Source organism: Gekko japonicus, unplaced genomic scaffold (genome assembly GCF_001447785.1).
Source record: "Gekko japonicus isolate JY-2015 unplaced genomic scaffold, Gekko_japonicus_V1.1 scaffold722, whole genome shotgun sequence".
Classification (NCBI taxonomy): Eukaryota; Metazoa; Chordata; class Lepidosauria; order Squamata; family Gekkonidae; genus Gekko; species Gekko japonicus.
In genome coordinates, this window is record NW_015174863.1 from 834,378 (window position 1) to 850,735 (window position 16,358).

Genomic DNA, 16,358 nt, shown 5'->3' on the forward strand with positions numbered 1-16,358 from the left:
TAAGCATCTGAACTATTACTGAAAAATAGCCTCCTGGCATTTATAAAGAGGTTGACTTCATACTTTAGTCCATGCATATATAATTAGATAGTTGTATTTAAAATCAATATGCAATCCTTAGAAGACATTATGCTTTTAAAACCTTAACTTTAAATTGATTTAAGCTACTTTATATGCCTTAAAATTAACAACTAATTCAGCACCATATATTCTCAGATAATACCTTCTCACACAGTTAGATATAACCTAATTTTACTACAACAAACTAACAATAACCATTTTATTATTCACTGTTAAATTATTTCTGCTACCATTGGTGAACTGAACTGAAATTAAGATGATCCCCAATGTATATTAAATACATTATGGCAGAATGCACACAAAGGAATTACTTTTTTCTCCCCACGCAACGTGCCAGATCTCTGGTGTGGATCATAGCAGGGAATGGAAGAACAAACCTGCACCAGTCTTTCTTGACTAATAAAGCAGTGCAGGGAGCAGAGGACGATTTCATTCCTCCACAATTAAATATATAGGGCTTGATCCAAACCTCTGCTTGCAGAACAGATTTTCCAATCTCCCCCTTCCTCCAGCAATCCCTGGAATACTGCTCCAGAGAACAGATGAATACTTGGGGACAGTTTAAGTACAATGCCAGGGTCTGAATTGGGAGGACAGAACTGGCAAAAAAATAAATAAATCATCACTTCCAATAGCAGAAGATGGACTGGGGGACCCAACCCATTGTATTTATTTTTTAACTTGTTCAGATTTCATTTACATTCAAGTGGCCAGGTAGTGTATCAATACCACCATATAATTTTATTTTTATTTATTTATTTTAGTTATTATCAGATTTATACCCTGCCCAACCTTAAAACAAGCTGTGAAGTGGGCTAAACCTTAGTTTAGGATAAACCCTACCCTAATATAACCACATGCTTAAGGTGTTTCTAAGGCAAGCTACAGCCTTCTAAGCCTATTGACTTTAATGGATTTAGAATGGTATGATTCTGTTTAGGATGGCAGTGCCAATCACCATCATGCGGGAGGTGCTGTGGCCCAGTGGCAGAGCATCTGCTTTGCATGCAGAAGGCTCCAGGTTAAATTCCTGCCAACTCCAGCTAAAAGGATCAGGTAGTAGGTGATGTGAAAAACCCTCTACCTGAAATCCTAGAGAGCTGCTGCCAGTCTGAGTGGACAATACAGACTTCAATAGACCAGTTGTCCAATCCAGTATAAGGCTGCTTCCTGTGCATGTTCATGGCTGAAAAGGGATTTGAACCCAAGCCTTCGTACTACTCTTACTTAAACGGTTGACTATGTGACTTGGGCTGCCTGGATCACCAAAAAAAAACCACTCTCACATTTAAGTGTGGTGCCTTCCAAGCCAGGAGACGAGGGAGTCTGAGGACCAAGGACAGCATGGCAGTGCTATATTAATCTCTCTCTCAAGGGCATCATAATAAGAATAGCTTATTAGATTTGTCACAAAACAATTCCCAAAGGGCTGCTTTCATCTCTCTTTGAAATTAACCCATTCCATTACTGACTGAAGATGAGGGGGTTGAGGACAGATCTTCACAAGGAGAAAAGAGATGCACACAAGTGGAGATCTGTAAGAGCAAGAGACACAACTGACAGTTATTTCCATTACCATTAGACTGCCAGCCTTTTGTAATCAAGGGCCGCTTTTTGAAGTCCATTCCCTGCACTGAACTCATGAAATAGAGTGAGTTATCAAAATAAACAAATCAGCTTTATGTTTAGTCATTACTATGGTCCCAAAGAATGAGTTACATTTAAAGTAAAGATTATTTTAGTATGCATATCTATTAGCTTTATGGTCCTGGTGCTGCTGGAACAATTTCTTATCTTACCTTCCTAGACTCTTAGAAAGAGTTTTCTATAGGTTTCTAATGTGAAATATGAGAACTAAATGGAATACTCTACCCAGTATAGATCACAGATATTTGGAACAGAATTGCACATCTTGTTCAATCAAAGATTCTTCATTCTAACAATCAAGCAAGACTCTAGTCTAAATCACTCATCCCACATTAATGTTTTACAATCCTCTTTGTTTTCATTAACTTTCTCTATGGCACCTCTTGGACTCTGTTACCCTTTAAGGATAGAAGCAACACAGCAGGTGGTTGGTAGGTCAGAGACTGTCACTTTTAAAAACCAGAAATTCAAATGCGCTTTATCCAATGGAAAATGAAAAGCAGCTAAGAGTTCTTGTAAATCTATGTATATTATGACAGCTAATAATTTAATACAAGATTATGTATTTATGTTACCAACAGCAAAAAAGGATTCTATCTAAGGACAGGAAATGTATATCTACTGAACTGACAACTTTCATATGGCATATCTGATTTTAGTTAAGCAGAGCAAGAGAAGGGGTCTGCAGTGACCCTCCAGTAGCTGACTGAATATAAAATAGAGGAGTATGAAATGTGTTTTTTGAAGCAGAACTTTATGTCAGGTTAAAGCTAGACACGTCTCTTCCACAGAGTCTAAGCTCATCAATTGTTCACCTAAAATTTTATGGGAAAGGATACTGTTTGATGCAGTCCACCAGTGGTCCATAACAATAGTCATTCACAGTACACTGCAGACAAATAAGAGAAGTAGTACAGTGATGAGTAACTACAAAACTATTATAGCTACACAGTATCCTAAAAACAGTAATTACTTTTCTTCAAAAGCTGTTCAGATTTAATCACAGAAAACAAAAATTGCACACTCTTTATTCCCTATTTTAAAAAAGCTATTAAAAAGTGAAATGCTCTCTTCACAAATATTGCATTGCCATTTATGGAGCATCCTGACCCCAGTGATAGATTATGATGACAGTAATTAAATGAGGTTTAAAATCCTTTACACTGCTAGGCAGATAACAGCACTGCTACTGAAAAAGGATGGCTGTGATGAATACCTGATAGACCTGGTTTGCTAGAACTCCATCTGGAATCTGTGAAGGGTCCCGTAGCATACTGTTTATAAGAGTTTTGGAAGCTGTGGAAGAAGATGATGATATTTTTAGTGTTGCTGTAAACATGTCACTAACCAGCTGTCAAGCACACACAAAAAATTAAACATGTTTTTTTTTGGGGGGGGGGAAGATAGCTTTGTTCATGTTCCAGTATTTCTCAATTACACAACGGACTACAAAAATATTCTTCATGATCCTATCTGGCTAATACTGTACATTATAGTTATAAAATTAAATTTTATGATTGGGATATAACCTTATACCAAGCAAAAAACAAAAAAATATCATTTTTTCCTATTATACAAAGAATTAAGAGAATTTTGGAGAGAGAAATGCAAAAGACAGAAATCATGCGTTGGTTCCATTATTTTTGGCCTTCACATGGCAAAATATTCAAAACAGTAACAACAATACTAGTGAGAGTCAGTATGGTGTGTGTTGGACAGGGCCAGATTTAGATGAAGAGCCCCAAGGCTACTCCACTTGTGAGGCCCCTCCCAATCCCCTACCCTCACAACTAGAAGAAAATGGAAGAGTGTTATAAAGAAAATTGAGTGAAGCCAAGAATGATGACGGGTATTTAAAATTCTGCAATTCACAATTTCTCCTCTAAAGGACATAAGATGTTATTGTTAAATACAACAGTGATTGAAAAAATGCATAAATGTTAAAATTAACACTGAAAAACTTTTGCAATAACTGAACTTTGTAAACCGTTTGTGGAATAAGCATTTTTTTTTAGGAAAATGAAGTAGTAATGTTATTCTTAAAAAAACAAAACATTGAGTTTACAAATTATATTGCCTGGAAAGTGTAAATAATATGATCATGATTACCTCACAGTGTGGATCTTTTAGAATCTACTTTATGTTGTCATTAAACAGTCAGTTTTAAAATACATATTAAGAAGTAAACTACAACCATCAAATACAATAAGACTAACAATGTTTTTTTCTAGCCTTCCTCATAGCAAAATCATCCAAAACGTCATCAAAATTTGTTTGCCTAAGTTTGTCACTTTCAATGTACAGAATGCTCAGTGCGGACAACCTCTCTTGAGTCATCGTAGCCCTTAATTAATTTTTAATTCTTTTGAGTCTTGAAAAACTCCTCTCTCCTGAGCAGTTAGTGACCATAAAGCTAAGAAATAGCCGCAAGATTGCTTCCACATTAGGAAAGGCCATCTGAATCTTTTCCTTGTATATAATTTGAAAAAGGTATGTACGAGACAGAGAGCGCTCTTCTGTAAGCCTATGGTTTTGTCTCACGTACAGGTGAAAGTGCAAAAGTTCATCATTACGTTTCAGGTCAATATATCCTGGGTATGCTTCCATCAGCATTTCAACACCTTGCTGAATTCCTTGCTTAGATACTGTCAGATTAGCAAGAATGGAAAACAATTGTGCAACATCACTGTACACAGTACTTCTTCTTTTTAAATTGGCTTCAAGTGCATCTAATATAGGAATAAAGGATTTTATCCTAAAGTTATCTCTTGAAGAAAGTGCATCTAAGGCATCAGGTGCATGTCTGTCATTTCTTTGCCGTTCCCTTACTCTTTGTCACCTTGTTTTGTAGTTAACATTTGGCAAGGTGGCATTTGCTTCTTTCTCAAGCTCTTCAAAATCTTCTCTAATTTTCCTTTAAAAATCCAGAAGTGAACTGTACAAACTTGCACAAGCACTCAACAACAGGTCTGATTTCTGAAAGGCTTTGCTGACCTTGTAAAAATGACCTAGCACACAAGTCCAAAAATGCAGCATAAACACAAATTCCAGTTCTTCCATTTTCTGCAAAAGATTGTTAGCTTGAAGCCTGGTCTCCCCCTTCTCATTAACGTCAGAGTACAAATGACTGAGGGCATCAGTGATAGCACTGTAACTTTCCAAAACAGCTTCTGTGGCTTTTGCGTGTGTGTCCCACATAGTGTCTGACAAATATTTAGGCACTTTAGACTGAGGTGGCAAAAATGATTCTAGAACTGCCCATCTGTTTGTGGAGGATGAAAAGAAGGTATAAATTTCATTGATAATGCCAAAACAGTTCACTGCATCAAGGCAGCATTCCACAGCTGAACGGCCCACCAGATTTAAAGAGTGATCCTCACCATGGAATAAATCTTGCAAATTGGTTTTTTTCAATGATTTTTTGCTGCATACCATTATACTTACCAGCCATGTTGGCAGCGTTGTCATAAGACTGCCCGCGGCATTCAAGTGACACTTGAATTAGTTCTATCTTCTCAGTTTGAGCTAGCATCATGGCTGCTTCCTCATAATCAGCTTGCTGTTCCACATCCTGCTTCGCTGTTTCTCTTTCAGAGAGATTTTTGTCTGGTTGCATGCTAGTAGTTGGCTCAGGCTGGGTAGCTTTACTGATGGCTCTCGTTGCTTCAATGAGTGGTTGATGCATGAAAGCAGTGATTGGTCTTAACTTCACTACCATAGCATTTTCAAGTCTGTCTCTTGCGCTTGCTAGTACCACTTTCAAATCTTTTACTCATGCTCAGGTTAGAATCTTCAACTGGATGAACACATGGATCAGAGGTCCATCAGTGGCTATTGGCACAAGGTATGGATGGTTGCTGCTGAAGGGTTACAGAATTCAGTTTTCCACTGTGATGAAACGGGCACCCACCCTCAGCCCTGGGGGACTGAGTAGCCGGTTTGTGTCTCGTGAGCCCCACATCGGCTCCCCACCTCCTTGGTGAGCTTCTGTCACTCTTCAGTAGCTGCCACTACTCACTGACTTCCCTATGTCTTTTTTGAGGGGCAGTGAGACTCCTCTGGCTGACCCCTGAGGTTTGGAGATGAAGGCCCCTAACTTTGGGTTTCTCCTGGAGGGTTGGCACTTGCACATTTTTGGGCTTTTCCCCTCCCAGGGCCCTTTTTAAGGCACTAGTAGTGGGCAGAGTGGGGGACACTCTGTGGTCAGAGCACCAGACTGGGGTTTTAAACAAAGAACAGAAATTTTAATGACTATTTACAAGTAACAGAATTTTAAATACAAAAAGGCACTTTAAATCAAACACAGAAAGGAAAACACCACCGGGCACAAATAAAATAAGACAAAACGCAGTTCCTCTGTCCCTGAACTGATCCCTATACTTATTTTCCCTCGGGATGAGGTTCAGTTACCAACCTGCAGCCTGGCCTCCTTCCTTCTACAGGTAGTTCTGGATCCCTCTGAGGATCCCTTCCCACTGCTGCCTTCCCTGATCCCCAAGGCCTCTCTCTGCCTGTGGGCAATCTGCAGCAAGAGACTCCTGGCCTCTCTGAGGGTTGCAGGATGACTCCCCCCTCCCAGGCTGGCTGTAGCATTTATATCTTCTGACTCTGCCCCTTGGCTTTCCTGCATTATTTGGCCATAGAGGCATCTGGGTTCTGTAGGCCTACACTGGAGTTTTGCCCTACTTCCCAGGGTGGGTGGCCATTTTAACTAAACTAAACAGCCTAAACGAAAGCAAACACAAGATGGAATCTATTCTGTCACATCCAACAAGCCAACCCTATAGCACAACATCATTTTCCAATCTAAACATTTTCAAAAGTTTATAAACTCCCAAAATTGCCAAAACGATTCAAAATAATTTTCTCCAAGACACATGCAATTAGGAGGCTGGAAAATGATGCAAAAACATAGGTTAATAATTAACTATAATTTCTCATCTAATAATTCCAGCAGCAGCAAACACCAGGCTCCTATCCAACAATCAATACTAGCCATTTAAAAGAGCCTACTGCCAAAAAATGTTATATAAAACAAATATGTAAAACTTTGATTAGATTCTGCAATGGCTTTAGAACAATTAATACTACTATTAATGTATGAAGCAGTATTGTTTGGATTTATTGGCATAACAATTGACACCACCAATATTTCTTTTCATATCCAAGAAGTTCTGAGAAAGGGGTTGCAAGTGCATGCTGCAGGCACCAACAGGGCTCTGTGAAGTGTGAATGAAGGCTTGAACTAATGAAGGCTGTGATGCTGGTTGTTGACTCTGGGCTGCTGGCTCTGGAGTCCTGGAGTCTGTACTCTGAATAGTGGCACCAGTCCAACCCCTGCACAGTCTCATCAGGGCTGGCCTTAAGGCAATTGGAGAAATAAGGCCAAATTGGGCCCCATGGGCCGCTCCTAAGCGGGCCCCTGCACCAGGGCAATCTAGATGGATTTTATTTATATCTCTAAGATTCTGCAGAGTTCGGCTGTGAACTGGGGCCCCACAAAAAATTTCCAGTTGGGCCCCAGAGTTTCAAATTGGGCCCCACTAGCTGGCCCTGAGTCTCATAGTTGCTGGGCCCGAATTGCCCTTTCCTCGCATGAAGTCTTGGGTTTGTAATTTTGGGAGAGGGGAGACTGCCCACTGGTGCTGGGCTAGGGTCTGGGAGACCTGGGATCAGATCCCCACTCTATAATTGAAGCTTGCTGGGTGATGTTGGGACAGTCAGCCTAATCTACCACATAAAGTTATTTTGAGGATAACATGGAGAAGGGGGAAGTGTTGTAAACACTTTAGGTACCTAAGGAGAGGAAAATGGGGCATAAATGAAGTAAAGTAAAATAAGAATATGACATTTATAAAGCTCGTATAATACTGAGCATGTTGATGTTCATTAAGAAACCATTAGAGTGGTGACAATAAGCATATGTATGTCTATATGAGGCAAGGGTTCTACAAAAATCATCACACTGCAGGCAATACCAGATTCAGTTAATTATCACATATTTTAAAAACTTAGGATGTCACAAGAAAATTATTGCTGACATATGTACTTGTAATGTTAGTGATCAGTATGGGCCTAAAGCTTCCTATTTCTTAATACCGGTAATTAAATAACTTATCATATGGCAGTGGGTATAGTATAGCCAGGAGATCCGAAGATTGTCTGGCAACCTGAAACTCTACCTCTTTTTGTGGTGAGCTAGGTTTTTATTTTTTGAGTAGTAGCTTGTAGTAGAAGAGTGTCAGAAGAGAACTGTGATTGGCTCAAGGTCACCCAGCTGGCTTCAAGTGGAGAAATGGGGAATCAAATGCAGTTCTTCAGATTAGAATCCACTGCTCTTTACTACTACACCAAACTGGCTCTCTTAATGGTAGTTAAGGAATCAGTCATGGGCTATAGGATCACACAGTTCTTTCATACAATCTCTCACTTCTAGCATGTAGCCTTAATCAAGGTTAGGACTTATTTATTTACAGATTTTGTATCCCACCTTTCTTCCCTAGCAATTTAAAACTTACATGATAAAATTATATTTTAAAACTATTAAAATCATACCCCTTCCTAAACACGTATCATTAAAACAATTAAAAACAGAATTAAAATGGATACAAAACAGGGTTAAAATACATAGAAACCATGATGGAGGGATCATTGAGGGAATGCTGAACAAAACAACCAAGTCTTTACCCACTGACAGAAGACAGCAACAGAAGGGGACAGACTTATGCCACCACCAATGTTGTTACTATAGATAATTTTAACAAGGCTTTGCTGGTTAACACTCTGAAAACAGTGTTAGTGTTGATTGTGATTAACATCTACAAACCTATGCATAATTTCTACCAGGAAGGGAAAGACGGGCAGGGAGGATTAGCGATACATATGCCATTCACATGAGGGAATGATGGATTAACATATGCACCCCCCAAAACTTCCAAGACCTTCAGCATAGTGGTTAAATCTGTTATCAGTTAATGAAGACTGACTGTTTGGCATTTATTCAGACATCAGTGTAGAGTTTGTACCAGTGTCCAAGCTAATGACCTTGGCTGATTCCTGCCTCCCAAGTTGTGCCAACTGCATCAACTCTGAATTCTGTGGTAGGATTATTCTGACTTGTACCACCATTTCATGTATGGGCATGGGAGAAGGGGGGGAGTGATTAAATCAGAATGAAGGTAGACCACTTTCAACAGCAAACCAAGCAATGTATATAAACCTCTAAGGAATAATTATTTTCGGACATGTGCTCCGTTCAACAAAGATCAACACACCTCTAAAATGGAATAATCCCCCCACGTCTCAGAATAGGAGTCTGTTGCCAAAGCCACTGAATAAACAAACACAACAAGCATACCACCCAGAGAAATAAAAAATAAAATTAATCCAACAAAAGACCCCCCAGCCCCACTAAAACACCATAACCACCTGCTGCACCCAACGCTAACGCTGCCTATACGAACTCTACATTTCTAACAACACTTTGAAGTTGCTCTTTAAACCTTCTTTGTTACAATACTATTTATCTGTTTCCATTTTAAGAAATATGCTGTTTTAGACTGTAACTGACACTCTTCTACTACAAGATACTACTACTATGATTCTTGGACACAGTCAATCGTGTATTAAGCCTTACAAAGCTGCATGTCCTTTTCCAAACATCCTGTGCTTCCACATTTTAGGAAAATGTTGAGTTTCTTGGGTTGTTACGAGGTGCAAATTCTGTATATGTGCCTTCTGCTTTGCTAGTGCTTTGTTTCAGGGTGGCAATTTACTTTTCAAACAGTCCTTTTAGCTGAAAGATCCTCAACCCTTTTGAGGCTGCAGGCACCACTGGAATTTTGACAAAGTGTCATGGCCACCACACAAAAATGGCTGCCACAGGAGTTGGAACCAGCCACAAAAATTTCAGAGACAGGGTTATCTATAACTCTTCATAATGACAGCCACTGTGGTATAGGGATTAAAATGTCAGATTAGAATCCGGGAGACCCAGGTTTGAATCCCCAGTCTGCCAAGGAAAGTTGCTGGGTGACCCTATGCCACTCATATGGTTACTTTGAGGATAGAATGAAGAATACAAGACTGCTGTAAGCCACTTTGGGTCCCCATCGGGGAGAAAAACAGGTTACTTACCTGTAACTGATGATCTTTGAGTGGTCCTCTGTGCAGTACCCCACTCGGGTTGGACAACTGCGCACAACCGCATCCGGAGAATATTCTAGAGCTAGCCTCAGAAGTTTTTGGCAAGCTCTCTCTCCCACTCTGGAGAGAAGACACACACTGCACATGCCTGGAGTGAAGAAGAGAGCCACCTCCCACTCAGTTCCTCCAACTGCTACTGGTAAGCCTTGACAAGAGGGTAGTGACTGAGAGATGCCAGCAGTGGGGAAGGCGGGGCGGGTTTGTGGTACTAAACAGAGAACCACTCAAAGATCATCAGTTATGGGTAAGCACCCTGTTTATCTTCACCATGGTTTCTGTGCAGTTCCACACTTGGATAACTGAAAAGCTGAACCCACTGAAGGATGGTGCTGGCAAGAAAAAAAAGGAAGTGAGTAATCAAAATATGTTACCTTACAGGCCTAACCAAGAACTGGGAGGGTTGATCTCAAGAGAAGATGGACTGAAGAACTGCCTGGCCAAATGCAGCATCCCGTCGAGCTCAAACAGCAAGTGTGTAGTGGGACATGAATATTGATGGAGAGAACTACATGGCATCCACACAGATGTAATCGAGTAGGATACCAGCCAAGAAGGCCATGGATGTCGAAACAGCCCTGGTGGAGTGGGCTCGGACAGAAGCAGGCAGGGGCTGCTTCAACAGTTCATAACAGAGAGAAATGGTCAAAGTGACCCACTTAGCCAGTCTTTGTGGTTCATAACAGAGATAAATGGTCAAAGTGACCCACTTTGCCATAATAATTGCAACAGAGATCTGTTATAGCTAGTAGTTCAAAGGGGCAATGCAAAAACTGGGACAAAACCAACAAAATACTCCAGGGAGGTACCACGTTCTTCATCAGCGGACAGACATGGAGAAGACCGTTTAAGAAGGATTTGGTGAATTGATGGGAGAAGACCGTGGAACCCTCAATCAGACAGCAGTTCGCCAAAGTTTTTGCCAGATGCACCTTCTTCGAGGAAAGAGAGGCCCCGCATCCTGTCATGGGCGTGGATGAGGGAGAGCTGACAGAGCTGCAAGAAGGAACCACAGCTTGCCCCTCTGAAGCAGCAGAGGAGGGTAGCTGGCAGTTGCCTGTAACAGCATTCTTCACACCTGGCCCAGATAAGGGGGAAGAACTGCAAGCTAAAAGCCCTCCTGACTCACCCCCACATGTGACTCGTTTCAGGGAGCGACTGCGGCAAAACTTAGCAACCAGGCGACAAGAGGCCAGGCTACAGGGAAGACGTTCGGCTAGCCCAGAGTTCTAATAGCGATCGTGCGGCTAGCTAATTGGTAATAGCATTTAACTCCACACTCTGGGCAGTACTCTTTGTGGAAGCAACAAGTCAGCTTTGTGCTGCTTACATCCACTTTGGATCAGCTCTTGCACTTAGACCTTCGGACTCCCTGGCTTTGGACTTGGATCTACGTTCCTGGCTCCTCACCCCGGCTTGGCTTTTGGGACTACGCTTCTGGTTAGTGATTTTGAATTTGGCTCTGTGTTTCTGGCTCCCGACCCCAGCTTGGCTTTGGACTTCGCACTGTCTTTTTGGCTCCTGACCTTGGTCTGTTCTGGACTCCCTTTGACTGGCACTCCAGCCTGTGACACATCCCATAAGAAGACCAAATTGGAAAAAATGTCTGAGAAGGATGACGAAATGGGATTGAAGATGTGGAGAGAAGCACAGATTGAAAAATGAGACAATTTCACTGAATATGTGCAATGAGTAGATAATTTTCAAGAGTTCAGAAAAATTTCATGGACTGCAAGAGAAAAATTCACTGAAGAATAATCCAGGCTGTCAATTTGAAGAACCCTGGATTATGATGCAGCACCTGGCCTTGATCCCAAGAAAGAAGGTCTGGCACTGGAGAAAGGGGTAGGAAGGTCCTCCTGATGAGATGGAGCAGGTGAGGAAACCAAAGCTGTCTTGGCCACCAGAGAGTGATCCAAATGCGAGAAGTTTCGTTGTGAAGAATTTTCTGCAGTACTCGGAGAATCAGTGGGAACAGGGGGAAGAAGTAGTAGAGAGTTCTGGTCCACTGGTGGTGACTGAAGAACTGGAGGCATTTGGGATTGCCTGCAGCTGAAAAGCCATCAATCAATGAACAGTTGAACTGCCAAAAAATCAGATGATATAATGAAAATTTAGGCTCAACTCAGTCTTGGGGCAGCCAAGGGGCTCAGAAAATCTGCCTAGACATTGAGGGTGCCAGGGACATGTATCACTGGAAGAGTCACATTGTAGAGCAGGCACCACTCCCACAAGGCAATCACTCTTTTGAACAAGGTCCGGGAGCCAGTTCCCCCCTGCTTGTTGATGTAAAAAAACATAGCAATGTTATCGGATGCAACCTGTACTACCCTGTTGGCAAGATGTGAGCCAAAAGATCGGAGAGCACAATGTACTGCCACAAGTTCTAGGCAAGTGATGTGAAGCCTGGTTTCAACAGGGGACCATCTGCTGCTCACTGAGAGGTTCTTGTACTGGGCTTCCCAACCCCAGAGTGAAGCATCCAGAGAGAAGAGTCTGAGTCTGGGGGTGTCAAAATGGCATGCCACGTAGAAGGGTCTCCTCAATGGTCCACCACCAACAAAGAGGTTCCAAAACGGTGGAAGGGAGAGTAAGCATTCTCCAGGGACTGGGAATGCGGGTGGAAGGACCAAAGGAACCACAATTGAAGAGGATGCATGTGGAGACAAGCAAGTGGAACCACAAAGCACTGATGCAAAGAAGCTGAGGAGCTTCATGATCGACCTTGCTGACTGAACAAGAGAGGCCAGAAAGGTGTTGATCAGTGCAAGTGTGGATTACGCTCAAGACCGGGGAAGAAATCCCTCTCCTGATGTGTATCTAGGAGCACCACAATAAACTACAGGGTTTGAATCAGCTGAAGAGAGGATTTCTTAGGATTCATGCAAAGCCCCAAGCAAGCTAGAAGATTCAGCATGAGTTTCACATCGATCTGTACTTGTGACATCAAGGGGGTAACTACAAGCCAGTCGTCGATGTAAGGGTAGAGCACTACCCCCCCACACACCAATGGAGCTCCACTGCCACTATCTCCATGCTCTTGGTGAAAATGTGGAGCACCATTGAAAGTCCAAAAGGAAGAACTCTGTACTGGAAGTGGTTGTTTCCAATTGCGAACCGTAGGAAGTGTCGATGTTGACGACAAATGGTTATGTGAAAACAGGCATTGTGTAGGTCTACAGACACCATCCACCTTTTTTTTGGTAGAAGGGGGAGGATAGCCTGGAGTGTAATGTGGAATTTCATGTATTTGACAAAGGAGTTCAGATCACAGAGATCCATGATGCCACCATCTTGTTTGGGGATTGTGAAATATTTGGAGTAGAAGGCAAGAGTTCATGTTGTGGTCGAGATTGGTTTGATGTCACCCTTCGCTAAAAGGGCTTCAACCTCCTGGATGAGAAACCGGTGTAACCATGAAATGAGGGAGGATGGGATTGGCAAAACAAACTCTATGGCGTACCCCACCTGGATTATGGTAAGGGCCCAGCGATCCATTGTGATGGCTTCCCAAGCTGGTAGACAGGGAAGATGTCTGGTGCCCATTGGTAGGGTGATGGCAAGAGGAGGAGGCGGTGACCGAGCAAGCAGATCAAACTGACTGCTTGTATTGCGGAGTATGCTTTGTGGTAGGAGTTTTAGACTAAGCAGAGTGGGAAGGTTTGTTATGGAAGGACCTCCATCTCCAAGAATCTTGTGAAGGAGAGTGATGGTGCTTAGAGAATGCAGGGCGCTGGGTGGACTGCTGAGAGACCCCTAGGTTTTGAGCTTTTTTGCAGCAGTCATCCACTGCATTCAGGGTCTCATCAGTGGTAGAATGAAAAGGGCCCTCCTCCATCAAATGGGAGATCCTCAAGCTTTGATTTGACATCTGGTTGTAGAGACATGGAATGCTACCTGACGTGCTGCCGAAGATCTACGGAGGTTAATTAAAGTCTTTGAGAAACACCCAACAGCATGACAAATAGAGTTAATTTGCTGTTTAGAGATGGCACAGACCTCTGAAAGAGTCTCTGATAAAGTAGGATGGATGTCTTCTGGTACGGAATCCAGGATAGGGCAAACTGCAGAAGTCACATTAAAGGTAGGATAAATAGGATAGGTAGGATAAAGAGGTAGGATAAATAACTGTGAATGCGGACAGTCATAGATTGCAAAGTTGTGGACAGTTGGGTGATGAGTTCCAGGTAAGATTTGGGACCCTCTGTAGGAGAAAGAGAACCCTGTCAAACCACATCATCCCCTGGTGGAGTGATGTCAAGATCCTCATCACCCGAGGCAGAGTAGTAAGAGTTGGCTGCAGAAGAGGATGTCAAGGACTGAGGAGACGCTTGTGCTTCATGGACCAAAAGTTTCACTGTTGAAGCATCCACCAGTAGGTCAGATATGTTATGAAGAGATGATAAAGGCTGAGATGGTTGTAAGGGAGCCACAGAAATTTCAGTAGCAGGAGGTCCCAGTGCAATCGAGTGAGCAGAGGAGCAGGAACGAGACCTCCTACTTTGAGAGCAGTAGTACTGGGAAGAATGGTCGAAGTGTCAACCATTATCAGAGCTGGGTGAACAAGAGCAAGATCTCCTTCAATAGTACCCCCTTTGACAAAATGAAGATCAAGACCGACGGGCTGAAGGAGAGGGCAAGTGATGATAGTCATGCCCCCAGTATCGAGAAGATGAACTATCCCAACAATGACAATCCCCGCAGTCCAGTAATTGAGAAGGCGGACGAGAGTCTCAAGAAGGCAACCATTGCCGGTAATTTGGCCTGGCATAGAGAGATGCATGCCTTACTGAAGTCAAGCAAGAGGGAACTAGAAGCATCTGCTGCCCTGGTGGAAGTCGGTCTGTGCACAAGGATAAGACCTGCGTCAAGACAGCAGGGTGTTCCTCAAGAGGCAGGGCAGATTCAGTAGATACAGAAGCCGGTCTTGCTACCAGAGTTGAGGTGGAGAGCCCAGATATGATGAGATCCATCATCGACAAAGTATGAGGCACCTCTTGCTTCGATTGTTTTCACTTTTGAAGTAATAGTGCTGGAATCATGCTTCTTAGTCAATGCTTCAGGGACTTGGTTTATGCTTCTTAGTCAATGAAGACTTGGTGGAGACCGTAGCAGTAACAGAGTCCCCTTTCTTTTGCGCGGGTGTCGGAGTCGAATGAGACTTACAGTGGACATTCCGGAATGTAGCGCAGATTCAAGAAGGACGAGCAGAATGATTCCTTCAGGCTTGTCGGGTAAATTTTGCACAGTGCTGGGAAACGTTGACACAGTGTTTTTCACCCAGAAAAAGCAAACACAAATCATGCCTACCGTTAGAAGGAATTTTATAAGCACAACACAGACACCTTTAAAAAGAGCATACGGCTCATGCACACATGCTCCCAACCAGGGATAAAGGGATGGAAGAGGGTGTGAGATAAAAGAAAGAAACACAGTATGAGAAAATTCTGTTGTTGTTTTTTTTAGACAAGGAACAATGAAGGAAGAAGAAACAAAGAACAATACAATTCGCTGAGGCGAAGCAGGAGACAAGGTGGGAACACAAGGGCAGTTGAAAAGTTATTGAGTGGGAGGTGGCTCTCTCCAGGCAAACATAGTGCACACCTGCTCCCCAGAGTGGGAGAGGGAGACTGCCAAAACCTTCTGAGGCTAGCTCTAGAATATTCTCTGGATGAGGTCGTGCGCAGACGCCTAACCAAAGTGTGGGACTGCACAGAGACCATGAAGAAGATAAGTAAAGTACAAATGAAGTAAATAAACAGATTAACATTTCAGGCAAAGGTCTTTTGAAGTACTGTTCAACAGGAGGCCAAGCCCATGCTTTGCTAGTGAGCTATGCACCCTTTCTATGTGCCATAGACTTTCCAAAATGATGATCTCAACAGAAGTTCAAGTTCGGTGCACTGAGTGCGGTTCAATCCTGTTTAGTTAGAAGCTAACCCCACTGTGTTTTTAGTATATCATTTCAGTGCTGGAGGTAGGTCACTTTTTAATATAAAGCTGCTATAAGCATCCCACTGTAAATATCAAAAACTCAAACCAGATCTGCTCCATGAGATAATATGATGAAGATGATACCTACAAAAGTACTATACATTGGCATATAATGGGGGAAGCCTAGAAGGGGGATTTTTTCACTCACACTCACAGATGCATCCCAGACATGGGGGGGCGGGCAGACACACATATACACAGGAAGCCCAACTGAGGGTAGATATATGGAATAAAAAATACACAGAGAAGAAACTCAAGGGGGAGAAGGGATTCTCACACACAAATACAGACAAGAGTGGAAATTTTAAAAACCACAAGCACACTGAGGAAGCACAAGAGAGGGGAGGGAGAAGAACACACAGAGAGGAAAGGATAAAGAGGAAGAAGAACCCTGTATGAAAGTCTAATGTGGAGGAAGAAGGAAAATCCCAATG

General features: G+C 42.5%; 1 protein-coding gene across 1 annotated transcript in view; it reads right to left on the reverse strand.

The window, feature by feature from the left end:
• Positions 1–14,584, reverse strand: part of LOC107121736 (uncharacterized protein C15orf41-like) — a 151,221-nt gene extending 136,637 nt beyond the window's left edge. The window contains exons 1-4 of the mRNA XM_015424719.1: positions 14,432–14,584; positions 14,163–14,339; positions 2,945–3,079; positions 2,568–2,617 (exon numbers count right to left, since the gene is read on the reverse strand). Coding sequence (XP_015280205.1) covers positions 2,568–2,617; positions 2,945–3,079; positions 14,163–14,339; positions 14,432–14,584 — 515 coding nt within the window. The remainder of the gene's footprint in view (positions 1–2,567; positions 2,618–2,944; positions 3,080–14,162; positions 14,340–14,431) is intronic.
• Positions 14,585–16,358: the final 1,774 nt, after the last annotated feature.